This window comes from Fringilla coelebs (assembly GCF_963513975.1).
Source record: "Fringilla coelebs genome assembly, chromosome: 8".
Lineage (NCBI taxonomy): Eukaryota > Metazoa > Chordata > Aves > Passeriformes > Fringillidae > Fringilla > Fringilla coelebs.
In genome coordinates this window covers 20,895,937-20,910,568 of record NC_140066.1, presented here as the reverse complement: position 1 = coordinate 20,910,568, position 14,632 = coordinate 20,895,937, and the positions used below count along the sequence as shown (strand labels likewise).

At 37.2% G+C, this 14,632-nt stretch overlaps 1 protein-coding gene across 2 annotated transcripts; it reads left to right on the top strand.

The window, feature by feature from the left end:
- Positions 1–670: 670 nt before the first annotated feature.
- Positions 671–12,725, top strand: LGI1 (leucine rich glioma inactivated 1; the record flags this gene model as incomplete). 2 transcript variants are annotated; one of them, XM_084210359.1, is made up of 8 exons in its annotated part: positions 671–1,235; positions 1,623–1,694; positions 5,442–5,513; positions 5,616–5,687; positions 9,773–9,844; positions 11,075–11,244; positions 11,659–11,823; positions 11,908–12,725. In XM_084210359.1, exons 1-8 carry the CDS (start codon positions 1,045–1,047, stop codon positions 12,723–12,725), a joined length of 1,632 nt encoding a protein of 543 aa, XP_084066485.1. In that variant the 5' UTR covers positions 671–1,044. The 2 variants fall into 2 exon arrangements, with proteins under 2 accessions (XP_084066485.1, XP_084066486.1); XM_084210360.1 differs by lacking the exons at positions 5,442–5,513; positions 5,616–5,687 and having other exon boundaries at positions 981–1,235.
- Positions 12,726–14,632: the final 1,907 nt, after the last annotated feature.

Sequence of the window (14,632 nt, the reverse complement as noted above, 5' to 3'; positions counted from 1 at the left end):
ACACAGCTGGTATTTAAATTTTCTTTTTTTTCCATCTCAAAGAATCAAACCAGTTCCAAGAAAACACATTTTTTAACTTGAACTTTAAATTAATGTTCATATAGAACTGTGCTTGATCCACCTATGCCTTCATTTAACCAGCTCAGAAAACATGCAACAAATAAGAAGCATTCTTTTCCTGAGGAAAAAAAAAGCAAAAAAAAAAGCAAAAAAAAAAAAAAAAAAAGCAAAAAAAAGCAAAAGCTGTATTTGGGATCCAATTTGCATGAGAAAATATTTTGTTTAGGAGTGACAGTCAAAGGCATTCTCTCATACATTGTAATATTTTCCATGTGTGGCAGCTTGTTTTTCAGTGGTACAAATATGTGCAATAAAGGCTGAGGATAAAAATGAATCTAACAGTTTTTGCAGCAATGCTTTAGATGGTTTCATTCGATTTCATTTTCCTGTGGATACTGCCATTAATTCTGCTGCTTGCAATATGTGAAGCATAATTCTGAAAGGTTCATGAGGTTGTAGGGATCCAGTAAGAGATGACTGATTTCTCCCCCACACACATATACTCCACCCCACACCCACTCACCCACCCACCAGCAAAACATAATGCTGTACTATTTTTGGAAACAGGGAAAGGGCCTCCCTGTGAAAACAGAAAGCAGTGTATTTCTCAGTTACATCACTTTGCAATCTAATGCTGTGTTGTGCTCAGTGTTTTTGTGGTGATGCAAGTCTTTTTTTTCTTTCCTTTTTTTTTTTTTTTTTTTTTTTTTTTTTTCCTCCCTTCAGCCGGTTGGATTTTCCCCATCTTACAGCACCTCGCAGGTCTCTTCTCTGAGCAGTACGTTGCCTGAGTGAGTGGAAACATACAGATCAGCTGCAGGTTTCTATCTACAAAAACAGAGTGAAAGAGAAAGAAAAGGGTTGGGAAAGCAGAGACAAATATTGACCTGGACTTAGAGAAAGACATCCAATGGCTGAATAAAGAACCCTGTTCATGTTTTGGGATATTCTTTCAACTGGCTGGAACGAGAGCGGATCAAAAGAATGGGAAATGCCAGCAGACCCTTTAGAAGAATTGCTTATTTCTTATGCCTTTTATCTGTGCTTTTGCTGACTGAAGGGAAGAAACCAGTGAAGCCAAAATGTCCTGCCTGGTGTACTTGTACCAAAGATAATGCTTTATGTGAAAATGCCAGATCTATTCCTCGCAGCGTTCCGCCTGATGTTATCTCACTGTAAGGGCTGTAAGCATTTGGTTATTTAATTTATGATTTAAAATGAACTAGGATGTGTGGTGTTCTCAGTGCATACAGAAGGATGCTTGCTGCAGGGAGTACCTCCAGCATTCAGAATCATCAGCTAATGTGTTAAAATTGTGCTGCATCCTTGAATCCTGATTTTTATATCTCTTTCATCTGTCTGTCTGTCTGTGTATGTGCACACATCTCAATTTATACCTTCTTGTATAGTACATGAAACCTGTCACTTTATATTTGGGGGGGGGAGGGAGGTAATATTTTTTACTTATATAAATAAATTTCTCTGTGATGACCAGATCAGTATTATAACCATGGATATATAAGGCTACATTAATGTACGCTTGTTTTTTTTCTTCTTTACAGATCCTTTGTGAGATCTGCTTTTACTAAAATCCCAGAAGGGAGTTTTTTGCTCACACCATCTCTGCAGCTTCTGTGAGAAATATTTATATGATACAATTTTTGTTATGAAGTGTATATGTATTCATAAATATTTCAGAAAAGGTCTTAGTATTAATTTTATAAGAAACAGCAGCAGAAGATTTATTAGATCATAAAATACATTACTTTTGAGCAATTTGAAAGATAGTGCATGTTTAATTTTTACTTAGTATTTTGCAAGGCTGTCTGTTGTCAGTATTACTTTGAATGCTTACATGCTGAAGCTTTTGGTGACAGAATGCATGTTATCTTAATTATACTTTAATTAACATTACAGTAAGGACTTAAGTATTGCAACAACTACTCTTGTTTATTTTCTGCATTCCTGGGACCTGATCCCAGTGTAAAGCTCTCCATTTGCAACTCCCATCGACTGTGAGCTCAGAACCCCTGAGATCAGGCCCGTCATTGCAGTGGGACAGGTCCTGAAGTCCTTTTCCATGTAAAATTGCCATTGACTTCTGAGGAAGTTAAATCACTTCAGTGGGAGTTTTGCCTCCATAGTACCTGTATTTGACCCTGTTTGTTATTTCATGGTCTTACAAGTAATGACAATTTTCTTCTAATTAAAGATTGAAGTAGTTATTTCAAAATCAAATACTGTGATGAGGTATATACTGAAAGAGAATATTTTGGGATGTTTAACTATTAGCTGCATTTCAACACAGGATTTTTACAGGCTCACAGGCTTTCCTAGAAATGTGGGCATACGATTATATAATTGTGAGCTATACAGAGGTAGAGGGGGTGTAACCTGAACTGTTTATAGTGGATGTGCTGCCAGCCTGACACACACCCAGATTTGTCTCAGAAATCCGGCAAGGCAGACTCCCCGGTGTGATCAAAACCAAAATCGGATGTCTGTCCCAAACCGACTTCCGTGTGCTCTGGATGGTGGTCAGAGGTGTAATGCTGATGGACTGGAGCTGCCTGGCTGTTAAATTAAACTGGTGGCATAGCGATAGCTGAAGCCCTGACCCTGGCTGTACTCTGCTACCTCAAGTGGAGCTGATAAGGAGTTGCAGACATACTGTACAATTTTGGATACAGGGTAAATAGGTAAATGCAGTTACTATGGAAACCTAAATGCTTTTCCATGGTGCTTTATTCCAGAGAAGCTTTTTTCAGGTGGTCACAGATCACAAAAGGGACACATTTCACATAATTGCTGCAATGGGCCTTTCAAAGGAGAAGGGAAAAAAAAAGCAGCAGCCTGGTGGGGCTTGTATCTGAAGAGAGTGAGTAGGACATCATCTCTCTTGGCTACGATACACCACCTACTCTTAGCAATCCCACTGCAAAGCAGGCAGATTTGGGCATGGTAGAGTAGGACAGACACAGTCATCTTATTTTGAGTTATTATAGTGCCTGGCACAGTGGGCTTGGGCAACATCTTATGGCATTTTGGTAATGATAATAATTTCCATTTCTCCTGAACAGAAATGCACGTTCTGTGCTGCTGTTCATAAATGCTGCAACAAAAACTATGACCCCAGAAAAGCAGGGTTTGTTCCACTGTGGGCTTTGATGAGTGATGTGTTTTCCAGATATATTTTTAACATGGTAGTTGAGCTGCTTGCCATCCTTGGAATGTCAGGCTGCTGATCTAAGGCAAATGACTCCTTAAACACAGACCATAGGAGCAGGATTGTATCTGTGGGGACAACAGTTTGTACGTGGGAAAGAAAAATTTTATCTTTGGCAGAAGATAGTAAAGGAAATAAGAATATGGGAAATTTACGTTAATTAAACATTTCAGGAAGTTTTAGCTTTGCATGATTATAGCTGTATTGGTAGGTTTAATTTAGCCAACAGCAAGATTTAGCAGCTTATATGTATTGCTATAATAATAGAAATACATATAGAAATAGTCTCCAGCATTACATTTTTGAAGTCCAAATGTAATTGGATATCTCCAACACAGCAGTCACAGATGTCTAAATATGGTGTAATTCTGCCGCTATTATTATTTACTACTATTTTTAAAGTAGTAGCACCAATGGTCTCTGGAAAAATCATGGTCTTGAGCTAAACACAACTCGTAACTCCCAGTCCAAGAGAGCTTTTTTTCTTGTGTAGTATGGATGGTATGCTCTGTGCTCCCTGTGTGACAACAAAAATACAGAGAACCTACACAGCTATGGTGAAGTGCCAGCAGGAGCGTTCCCTAAATGTAGAGAAAACCTCCCAGCTCCCATCTTCATCACTTTTATCTCTGTGTATCAGCAACATGCTGAGGGTGCCCAAATAAACTGATGACATGAAAGCCCGCAGAAAGAAGGGAGGTAATCATGGCATCAGGATTTGTACTTGCTAGCACTGTACTGTTCCTGCCAGGTGATACAGTCCCAGGCTACAGCGCCATACCTTCAGCCTCTACCCCCAGAAGCAGCAATTATGGTGACTGAGGACAAACTGGGGGAAAATATACTTTGTGCATCAAATATATCTGATGTAGCCATTGGGGAGAGGTATGGAAGGCAAATGAGCTCACCAAGTGCAAGACCTATGCTGTAAGCCTGGCAATCTCTAAAATAGCAATACTATTTAAAGAGATACCACCCTGTTCTGTAAATTATTGAGTAGAGTGGAGAAAAGGAAAAATTATCCAGTAAAATCATGTCGGAACAGTAAAATTAGTTGCAGGATTTAATAAATTGGTCTTCTGGTTCAAGAATTCTATTAAAATACTTGTTTTCTATAAAACTGAAGTATTTATTGATTTTGACAAAAAGGAGGAATTTCCTGCTTGTATTTTTTGTACGTTTCACATAGGAATACACTGAAGGTGGAAAAAGCGCAATCTGCAACAGCCAACTGAGAAAATAAATTACCTACAATTTATTCTGAATGTAAACGTCAACATAAGAGATTAACTCATTAAGTGGATTAATTAGTACTTGGAAATCTTGCATTCCTGAATGTCTGAGGATGCCATAGTATGAATCTATTCATCCATCAGGTCAATTGATTAAAATAAAGATGTGCATGTAGTATTCCACTGGGGTAAAGTTCATCGTGCTTTATGATGTCCCACCACATTAAAAGTGTAGCAGTCCAGGGTTAGATTATAATGGACAAATGCTAACATGGCTGATAAGCATAAATAAAGCTGGAAAAATCAATGCTAGTCCACTTTTAATGCTTACAAAATTACATAAAATTAAATGTGCTGCTGGTATTTTTACTGTTAGATGAAAATGCTAAGAGTATCTCCAAGAAGTGTAGTGAGGTCTTAAAAATAATTTTAACTTGAACACTGACTGTATTTAGGAGATTTTTCTTTTTTTTTCCCCAGTAACTTTTAGTACTCTCAGGTTAAATACACTCAGAAGTTTAACTTAAAAGTTAAAGGATTTTCCTTCCTGCCAGTGTTGCAAATTCAACCTGATGTCAGGCTTACCAGCAATTTAAGCCAAGACAATTTAAACCTCTGTAGTACTTAAGATATCATTGTTGTCCTAGTATATCTCCAGAGGTATTTGTACAATCCCATTGTTTTACTGGCATGATAAACCCACGTTTACATCCCACAGAAGTCAAAGCAATTTTATCAGATGGCCCCAGTTGTTGGATCCTTCCCTTTGCACCACACTGTGGTGCAATATATCAGCCTTACAGTCCTATAGTGCTTGCACAGAAAAAAACATGAAACCAGGCAGTGGAAATTTGGCCTTGCTGAACCATTTTCTAAAGCTGCTGATAACCTAATGGTCTTTTGTTTTGCATTTCTTTATGCAGGTTGTTTACGTCCAACACTTTTGATGTTATTAGTGATGATGCTTTCATGGGCCTTCCTCATCTAGAATATTTGTGAGTGGACAAAAGTGTATTTCCTGGCATTATTGAATAGAGTGGGTGGGCTTCCAGTTTCCAGGCATTACTTGACCAGAATCACTTTACGACCCATTACAGGTTCATCGAGAACAACAACATTAAGTCAATTTCAAGAAATACTTTCAGAGGACTGAAATCTTTAATTCACCTGTAAGTAAAGTGATTGAATATATTACTTTATATATTTAATATAGTAACTGAACCACTATATTGTTTAATTTCTCATTTTCATATATAACTGTTAATAATTGTTTAAGTGGCATTAATAGTAATTTGATTAGAATGTTAATCTTTGTGTTTCCACCAAAGACTTCCAAACTGTGGTATGTGTAGAAGGCAAAGACACAAACAGCTTCCAAGCTCTACATGTTTGGCAGTAGTTCCCTGACTTTCTCTGCTTGGAGCACAGGGGATTTCCAGCTGAGCATGTAGGAGCAGGGAGGAGTATGAATTGGGAATCTTGGCACTGGATGAGGTGAGTCCCAGTTTGGGACTTGGAAAGGAGGAAGGTGAGAGCTGTGATTAGGATTGTGAGAGGCTGAGGAATGGACCCATCCCTCTTCTCAGGTACCCAGTGTGACATGGATCCAGGAGAATATTACAGCCATTCTTGGGACAGGCCATCACTGTTGGTGCCCGTGTTCACTTAAGACAGTAATAGTATACAGAAGAATTTGATTAAATCAAACTTGAAAATTCCCACCCAGAGCAATTTTGAATAGAAGACTCGCAACAAGATGTTTTTATTATGGCCTACTGATCTACTTCCATTCTGCACATACCCTCCTCTGCACCCTGTCCTCTCCTGCATGGGAGCAGGAGCATCCCATTGTTAGGACCTATCCCACACTGTCACTGGGATCTGCTTACTGTTCCTTGTGTGCTGCTCAGCCCTGCAGCTGTCCCTGCCCTCTGACCTGCTGCAGCCCCTTGCTGCATGACCTGGGAGGGGAAATTGCTCCAAGGCACTCTGGATGCCCGTGTGCTGTAGGAGCAACGCTCCCATGCCCTCACCAGCAGGAGCATTTCTCACACTGTGCTCAGTAGGTGAGACACACACATTGGCAACAAATAGCTGCAACATTTCACTGCAAACAGGAGTAGCTTCCTTGTCTCTGAGCTAGGAAGACAGTTTTTATACAGGCTTTTGTCTCTTATCTTACAGCCATTTTATCTTGTAGCAATAATTTAATTTAATGAGGAGGAAATTTTTTAATAACAAAATACACACTATAAGAAAGCAGAAAAAAAATACAAAAGAAGAAAAGGAAAAATATCTGTAGTGTGCCTGACATGAGTTTATACCCAGTTCTGAGCATCTGCATTCTGAAGCGTGTCATGTGGTGTGTGCCATAGGCAGGGGAGGGGATACTGACCTTTTGGCCTTAACATGATAGCCTCCAAGAGGGTTTTGAAACAGGGCCATTTAACTTTTTCTTTCATACATTTTGACAGAGGAGAGAAAGCAAAGGTTCCATTTTAAACAGTTAATGCATAAATATAATAGTTGAATTGCAATTCACCACATCTTCACCACCTAGTAAATGTACCATAAAGCACTTTATGCTTTCCCTTTTGGTCAGGACAAGACTCACAGCTGGCTGGAACCAAGCCTACTGTGACTACTCATGTAGATAAAGTTACTTATGGAATGGCTTTAGGTCTGAGGAAGTTGCTAGTAACAAGAGAGAACAGAGAAAGAGGTACATAAAAGGGCTGTGCACATCCCATATTAGAGGTACAGGCAGAATTATACTGTTAGAAAAAAAAGATAGCTGGATAAGGCTGGTAACTGGGACCTTATCTTCAAAATATTTATGCACACGAATAGCTTTATATTCACAAATGGATCCAGTACATTATTTATCATATTCATTTACTTATTTAGTAGCTGCTGCTGCCAGTGAACAAATTGCTTTTCTAAAACAGAGGAAGGCACAGCGTCTTCCCCGCAAGAAGGCTACCATCTTGTCTTGCCTGTTACAGTGGTTTCTGGGGATGCTTCAGGAGTTTCACAAGAGAAAACATATACAGAAGACAGATCCACATTTGGGGAGCAACTGCCATTTGCATGCACATTTTTGAGACATTGATGTGTGTGTGCATCATGCTGCCATTGTCCATGGAGCACTATTCACAAAGACAATGAGAAATTTGTGGAAAATAACTGCATAGGCACCACTAGTTTAATCTGCTTAAAAAACCACTCCCCATCTTTTGGGGAAAATTGCATATACACATTAAGAATGATCATTTGGCACCCTGAGGCACTTTTCATTTAAGAAACAAGAGAGTACTTGAGCGCCTAAAACATATTAAAAAGAATCATAGTAAATGAGCATGCAAATAAGTTCTATGAAGTTAGATAAGATGAACTTTGTCCTATTTATTCTATTTACTTCCTTTTCACAACAATTATTTTGGAATGCAGTAAGCTATCCAAACATTTTTACTTCTATAATTCAATTAACTTCAATAATCACAGTGTGTCCTTATTATAAAAGAGAGCCATCTAGAATTTATTATTGTGCAACAGGATTTATTTGCTGGTCAGAGTACATTTAAAAAGTGAAACATTTTAAAAAGATTGCATTTTTTTTTACTAATTTACTATTTTAATGTCAGTATCTTACAGTTAGCATTAGATGGCAATTTCTATGCACAATATGTAATTTTGATTGCATTTCTCTCAGAACTGTCACCATTAGTTTACCTGCATGTTTGAGCCAACCTTTACTCTCTTACTATAATCCAAATACCATATACAGCACCATCTAGACAGGACAGTGTTTTCTAATATGTAAGTATGCATTTTTACAGTGGACTATAAAATGCATAATTTTCATTCAAAAATTGACAAATGCATAAACCTTGCTTAAATTTTTCTCTCAGTCATGTACCCATGGCAGCGGTGAACCACTCCTACTTCCAAGTACACCCTCCCTTTTAGTTTGCTATATAATAACCTATAAAAACAATATGGGGCATTAAACTTGTCTCAGCTTGCAAGTCCACACAGCTTTCTCCATGTGAGTTATCTGACTTTTAAAGAATTGCTCTGGAACATAAAATTGCACATAAGTGAAGCACATGATATGTTCACATACAGTGTTACAATCAGATGTACTTTGAAAGTGGTAAAGTCAGAATGGACTAATGGAAGCATCCCATATTTACTGTTACTGATCAGACAAACACTTATTTTAAATGAGGCAGCAGACCTAGTACATGTGGGCTTGTTCTTGTATTTAAGTATGTGCCTGTGCCTTTGCTTGGCTAGAGAAATTGTGGTTGATAAATAACATTTATGTTTACAAGTTAAAACAGAAGAGGTTCTAAGTCTTACTAGCTACAGATTCTGACTGGGATCTTAATCAAGAATTATTTCTTTCCATTTTTATTTCTTCTCCTAAGCAATAAATAATTCTGTTAATTGGAAGAGGCATAGACTATACTCTACAATGTTATTCTTTTTCTGTCATGCCCTCTGTGACATCTGAGACCTTTGGCAGACTCACAGAGACTTTTAAAGAATTGCTGAAATGTAGAAGACTGAAATGTAATATACTATATGTTCAAAACCTGCTCACATTTCCTTGTCACTTTTACTAGCTGGAATACTCACTGAATTTAAACAAGTTTACCCCACATTGAAAACTGGGATTGAATAACTTTTTTTTGTTGGTGTAATACACATTTACACACATAGATGCACATGCCAGGAAAGCAATTCACACTGATCAGCAATTTATTGCCTATTACTGCATATTTTCAAAAACTAGGAGCTAAACCTAAGCTCATCAGCACATACTAGTAAGATTTTCCTTCCAGAAGAGGTCCAAGAAAGTGGGGAAATTGCAGTGATATGAGCACCGTGTATTGGGATCTCCTAGGGAAAACATCAGTAGATCCAATCATGACTAATTATTTTTAAAGGTTAAATGGTGTTGGCAAAACACCAAAGGTGATAGCACTTTTTACTCTGCTAAGTGAAGTATTGTAAATGCTGCAAGACTGCTGAAGAGTGAGAAAGCAGAAGGAGGCATGGCATTTTAGTGGAAGGAAAACTCACAAAGGAAATGGGCTATTCTTAAAAGCAATCTTTTAGAACTAAGTGCTGGGGAATACCAGTGTTCTTTGCCTTAAGTAAAAACCCCACACAATATATCACAATTTGCAAAAATGTGTAGTTTCATTAACAACTAGCACTAATATTGAAGTGTTTTCTTTTACAGGAGTCTTGCAAATAATAATCTCCAGTCACTTCCAAAAGACATATTTAAAGGCTTGGATTCTTTAACAAATGTGTAAGAAAGCAATTAATTAATCTTTTCATTTGAATAGAAGTATAAAGAGATTATTTTAGAGGACATTCTGAGTAACCATTCAAACCAGTAGACAGTAATGGACCTTGTTACTGGGTAGAGACTACACAGTATGAGTAGGCTTGTTTTTTTTTGTCTGCTGTTGTTGAGAATTTGTGATGGTTTTGAACCAGTTATGAAGATCAGTAATACTGTTAGTAGTTATGTAATAAATCTGCATGTTCATTAAGTTTCGTGAATAAGAAGGGAGGGTCCTTAGGGATGCATGAGAGAGCAAAGCATGCAGGGAAGGTAGAAGATATTTAATGGAGTAACATTTTAATGTGCAAGCAATTCCTGGGAAAGCTAACTTTTATCAATAAAGCATGTGTCTAAGTAAGAATCCCATACTAAATCTAATTGCAACCAGATCAAAACATCAGGTTGTTCAAATACATATATGTATATAAATACCCGTAAAAATACAAAATATAGGTAAACAGATAAATCTTATAATTGCTTAGTGAAATAGATCCTGTTAACAATATACCAAATCCTGTTCCATCTGATCTGGGATAGTAAGCTCAGAAAATCCTTTGCCTGCTCCCAGTATTAGCAGGTGGGCTGAATCCCTAGAGCAGAGCTGCAGTAGTGAGATGTGGCCATGGGCAGCATATCTGGAGCATTACTTGGCAAGGCTGAGCGTGGCCAGGTGGTCACACAGTCTGGTCCTGGCACTCGCCTGTTCCTGTACATACGATCACAAATCTGACTGAAGACAGCTGTAAAAGCCTTAAACAGAATTCCTTTGCTTGTCTCTCCTGAAGCCCTAAATGAGTGTATCTAAAGGAGATAGTGAATATTGATTGGCTGACCATCAGGTTACATTAATTCCTATTTTTTTATCTAGAATGCCTCTACTGGAAAAGGGTAATGCAAAGGAAACAGGGGTCATTAGTTTGGGAGGCTTTTGTGTACCTGTAAACTTGGAGAAATCGATACAAATTTCTGACTGATCACCAAGTTAAGGTCTCCTTGATTACCTTAAAATAATTAAATCTGTGGGGGTTCTGGTATGTAGATTTAACTATGGGTCAGGATTAATAAAGCCAGGAAGGCCTCAAGTAAAAATAAGCAAGAGGGCACATATTGAACAGCAGCCTGTTTTGTTGTTCTCAAGGAGAAATACATTAGCTGACTACTTCTTTTCAATTCATGATTTATTTGTTGTAGAGACCTTAGAGGCAATGCATTTAATTGTGACTGCAAACTGAAGTGGTTAGTGGAGTGGCTGGGCAGCACCAATGCAACTGTTGAAGACATTTACTGTGAAAGCCCACCAGAATATAAGAAGCGCAAGATCAATAGCCTCTCTCCAAAAGAGTTTGATTGCATTATTACAGGTAATGTGCCTCAAATTATTTAATCTTGTTATAGCCAAAGTTGTAGTTTTTCCTTCTAGAGCCCATTTTTGCAGGAACGCTGCATTCTGGATGGAATTTCTACTAAAATCAATATGAACTCTGCTGGTCTAAGTCTGACACGGGAATGAGTTGGGAGCAGGGTCCTATATTTCAGTATCTACTCAAACTTTAGTATGTTACATAATGATTTGGAAAACTGGGACATAAAACATTACCTCTTTTTATTGAGGGAGATTGAAAACCAAATTGCAGTGCTTCTTCATCAACAGAAAAATTCGACTAGTGATGAAATATTGTAATTTGTAATAAATTGGTATCTGATAAGCAGATGTTTTTTTCAGTACAGTATGTAAAGTATCTCTGTAATTATCATCTGTTGTGTGCAATTTGCAGAATTTGAAGTTTATCAGTCCCTGCCATACCAATCTCTGTCAGTAGATACTTTCTCATATATGAATGATGAACACGTGGTTATTGCTCAGCCTTTTACTGGAAAATGCATCTTTCTTGAATGGGACCATGTGGAAGTGATGTTCAGGAATTACGACAACATTACAGGTATGAACACTGCTTGACAAATAACCTTACAACAAATTATCCAAAAAGTGGTACTAACCCTGTCTCTTACTTTTCTTTTTATAGGTACTTCAACTGTTGTGTGTAAACCTATAGTTATTGAGAATCAGCTGTATGTCATTGTCGCACAGCTGTTTGGAGGCTCCCACATATATAAAAGAGATATTTTTGCTAATAAGTTTATAAAAATTCAAGATATTGAAATCCTTAAAATCCGAAAACCCAATGACATTGAAACTTTCAGGATTGCTGAAGACTGGTACTTTGTTGTTGCAGACAGTTCAAAGGCTGGTTTCACCACGGTTTACAAATGGAATGGGAATGGATTTTATTCCCATCAGTCTCTGCATGCCTGGTACAGAGATACTGATGTGGAGTATCTTGAAATATCTGGCAAACCACATTTAATTCTGTCAAGTAGTTCACAAAGACCTGTAATATATCAATGGAACAAAGGAACAAATGAATTTGTTAAACGGTTTGATATTCAAGATATGGAAGATGCATATGCAGTGAAGCATTTCAAGGTGAAAGAGGATGTATACATTTGCTTAACAAGATTTATTGGGGACTCTAAAGTAATGAAATGGGGTGGTTCAGCATTTCTGGATTTACAAAGGATGCCATCCCGAGGGTCAATGGTATTCCAACCGCTTCAGATAAATAATTATCAATATGCCATTCTTGGAAGTGATTATTCTTTCACTCAAGTCTATTATTGGGATGCGGAAAAGGCAAAATTTGTGAAGTTTCAAGAATTAAACGTGCAGGCACCAAGATCTTTCATACATGTCTCCATCGATAAACGAGATTTTCTCTTTGCTTCAAGTTTTAAGGGAACTACATTGATTTATAAACATGTCATAGTTGACTTAAGCGCATGACACTCATAATTCTGAGATTCCATCAGACTTTCTACCGTAAGCGGACAAAATGAACTAAATGCATGATGACTCTCTTATCTTACTTCCAAATGAATGCCTTTAAAAGTTGAGATTGCTAGAACAAAGTATTACTAGTATCTTCATCTTTAATTGTCAAGTCTAGTGGTGTTGGAAGTTGCATTTTTTAACAAAAAGAAATTAAATTAACTGTTCTTTGCATCCACAATATGTAAATACATGTGCAACTGCATCTGTTGCTATAAAGAATATTAAGATGTACTTTTCCATTTATTTATTCACCTGTTTGAAACAACTGCCAAATAAAATGTTTACATTTTGTGTCTTTCACATTCCAAATATTATTTGCAGGTGGTACTTGTTATTTGTGTATATATTATACACATATAAAATAAAGCCAAGAAAGCATATTGCCCAGTGCAGTGTTGTACTGCATAGAAGATGCACAAAAGATCAGATGGGTTTTGCTAATAACAAGAAGTTCTTGATAAAAATACTGCATTGAAACACAAGTCTATAAATTATCACCCAGACAATCCTTGCACTTAAGTAAAACTTCACTGACTTAAACAGAACTCTAAGCAGAAAAAAGAATTCAGTTATCTAGATGTGCTTGTAGGATGAAGGGTTCAGTTACACATCTAATTGTAGGATAGGCCTTTGTACTGTGTATAGCTGTCTCTAAAAATCTACAAAGAGCTTGGCAGAATAAAAGACAAGGTAAAGGTCTGTGTTTCTTCACCTCATGCTGAAGCAGCACAAAACAAATCTCTTGTACAGCACTGGGGCTGTTACTGTGCTGAAAGCCAGAAGTAAAGCTTATTTTTCAGCTAGCATTATTTCTATAGCTGAACTGTCACACATCACTTGCATGGATTCTGTGTCCTTGTCAAGTCTTTCCACTGTAATTGCAGTTATTTAGTCTTCAATGAATTTATTCCTTATTCTGAATGAAGCTAGTGAATGGGAAGTAATTTTTTTCTACTACCCTGCAAAGAATCTTAGTACCAGGTACTTCTGAAATTCAGGGAACTTTGAACATGTAAAGTCAGTTTGTACAGTGTATGCAACTCCAGGGAAGCTAACTATATCTGTTAAATTGTGCCAAATCTGAATGTGGCATGAAAATCTATCACAAGCTCAAAGTTAAAATAGTCTTTTGCTTGCATTAGTCTAGTGCACCACTTGAGAGAAGCCTACACTGATGCAGAAGATGATTTGGTGCAGCTTAGGAGGAAAGCTCAAGTTTATTTTAGACACCTTTGCATTCACTTAAGTTACCAAGCATTGTGCTTCAGTGCCATCTTTAAAATAGAGACATGAATACTGTGTTCATTTCTAGACATTTCTACCATTCACAGATGTTAACTAGTGAATAAAACTAATCATACTGGGCATGTCAGCTAATCACATGAGCTGATTAATGTATATTTAGGAAGCCAGTCCTAAACAGTATGCGTCTGTAATAAATAATGGAGGTTTTTTTATATTTAATGTTATTTAAAGAGAAAAATGCTCACCTGAACAATACTACTCTAATAAGATAATTTTTCTGGTGCCTTTTTATCCATAGCTGCATATGCTCTGCTAAGCATTTGGCATATTAACCACCTATTCCATAAGTATTTACAATGTGAGTAGAAAGATTTTAAACTATGTTTCACAGATGAAACATTCCAATTTTTTCTTAAATACATTTCCAAAAAAATACTCTCTTGTTTGGCAGTTTCCTTTATACGTCAGACCATATTTACTTTATATAGTTTTAGCTGTTACATCAGCATGATTTCACCCCAGATGAACCCAAATAATAATTTTTATTATTTCCCAACATTGGCTGCATATCTGTGATTGCCGACTCAGTTTGTCCATTTCTTCTTCAGTGCCCT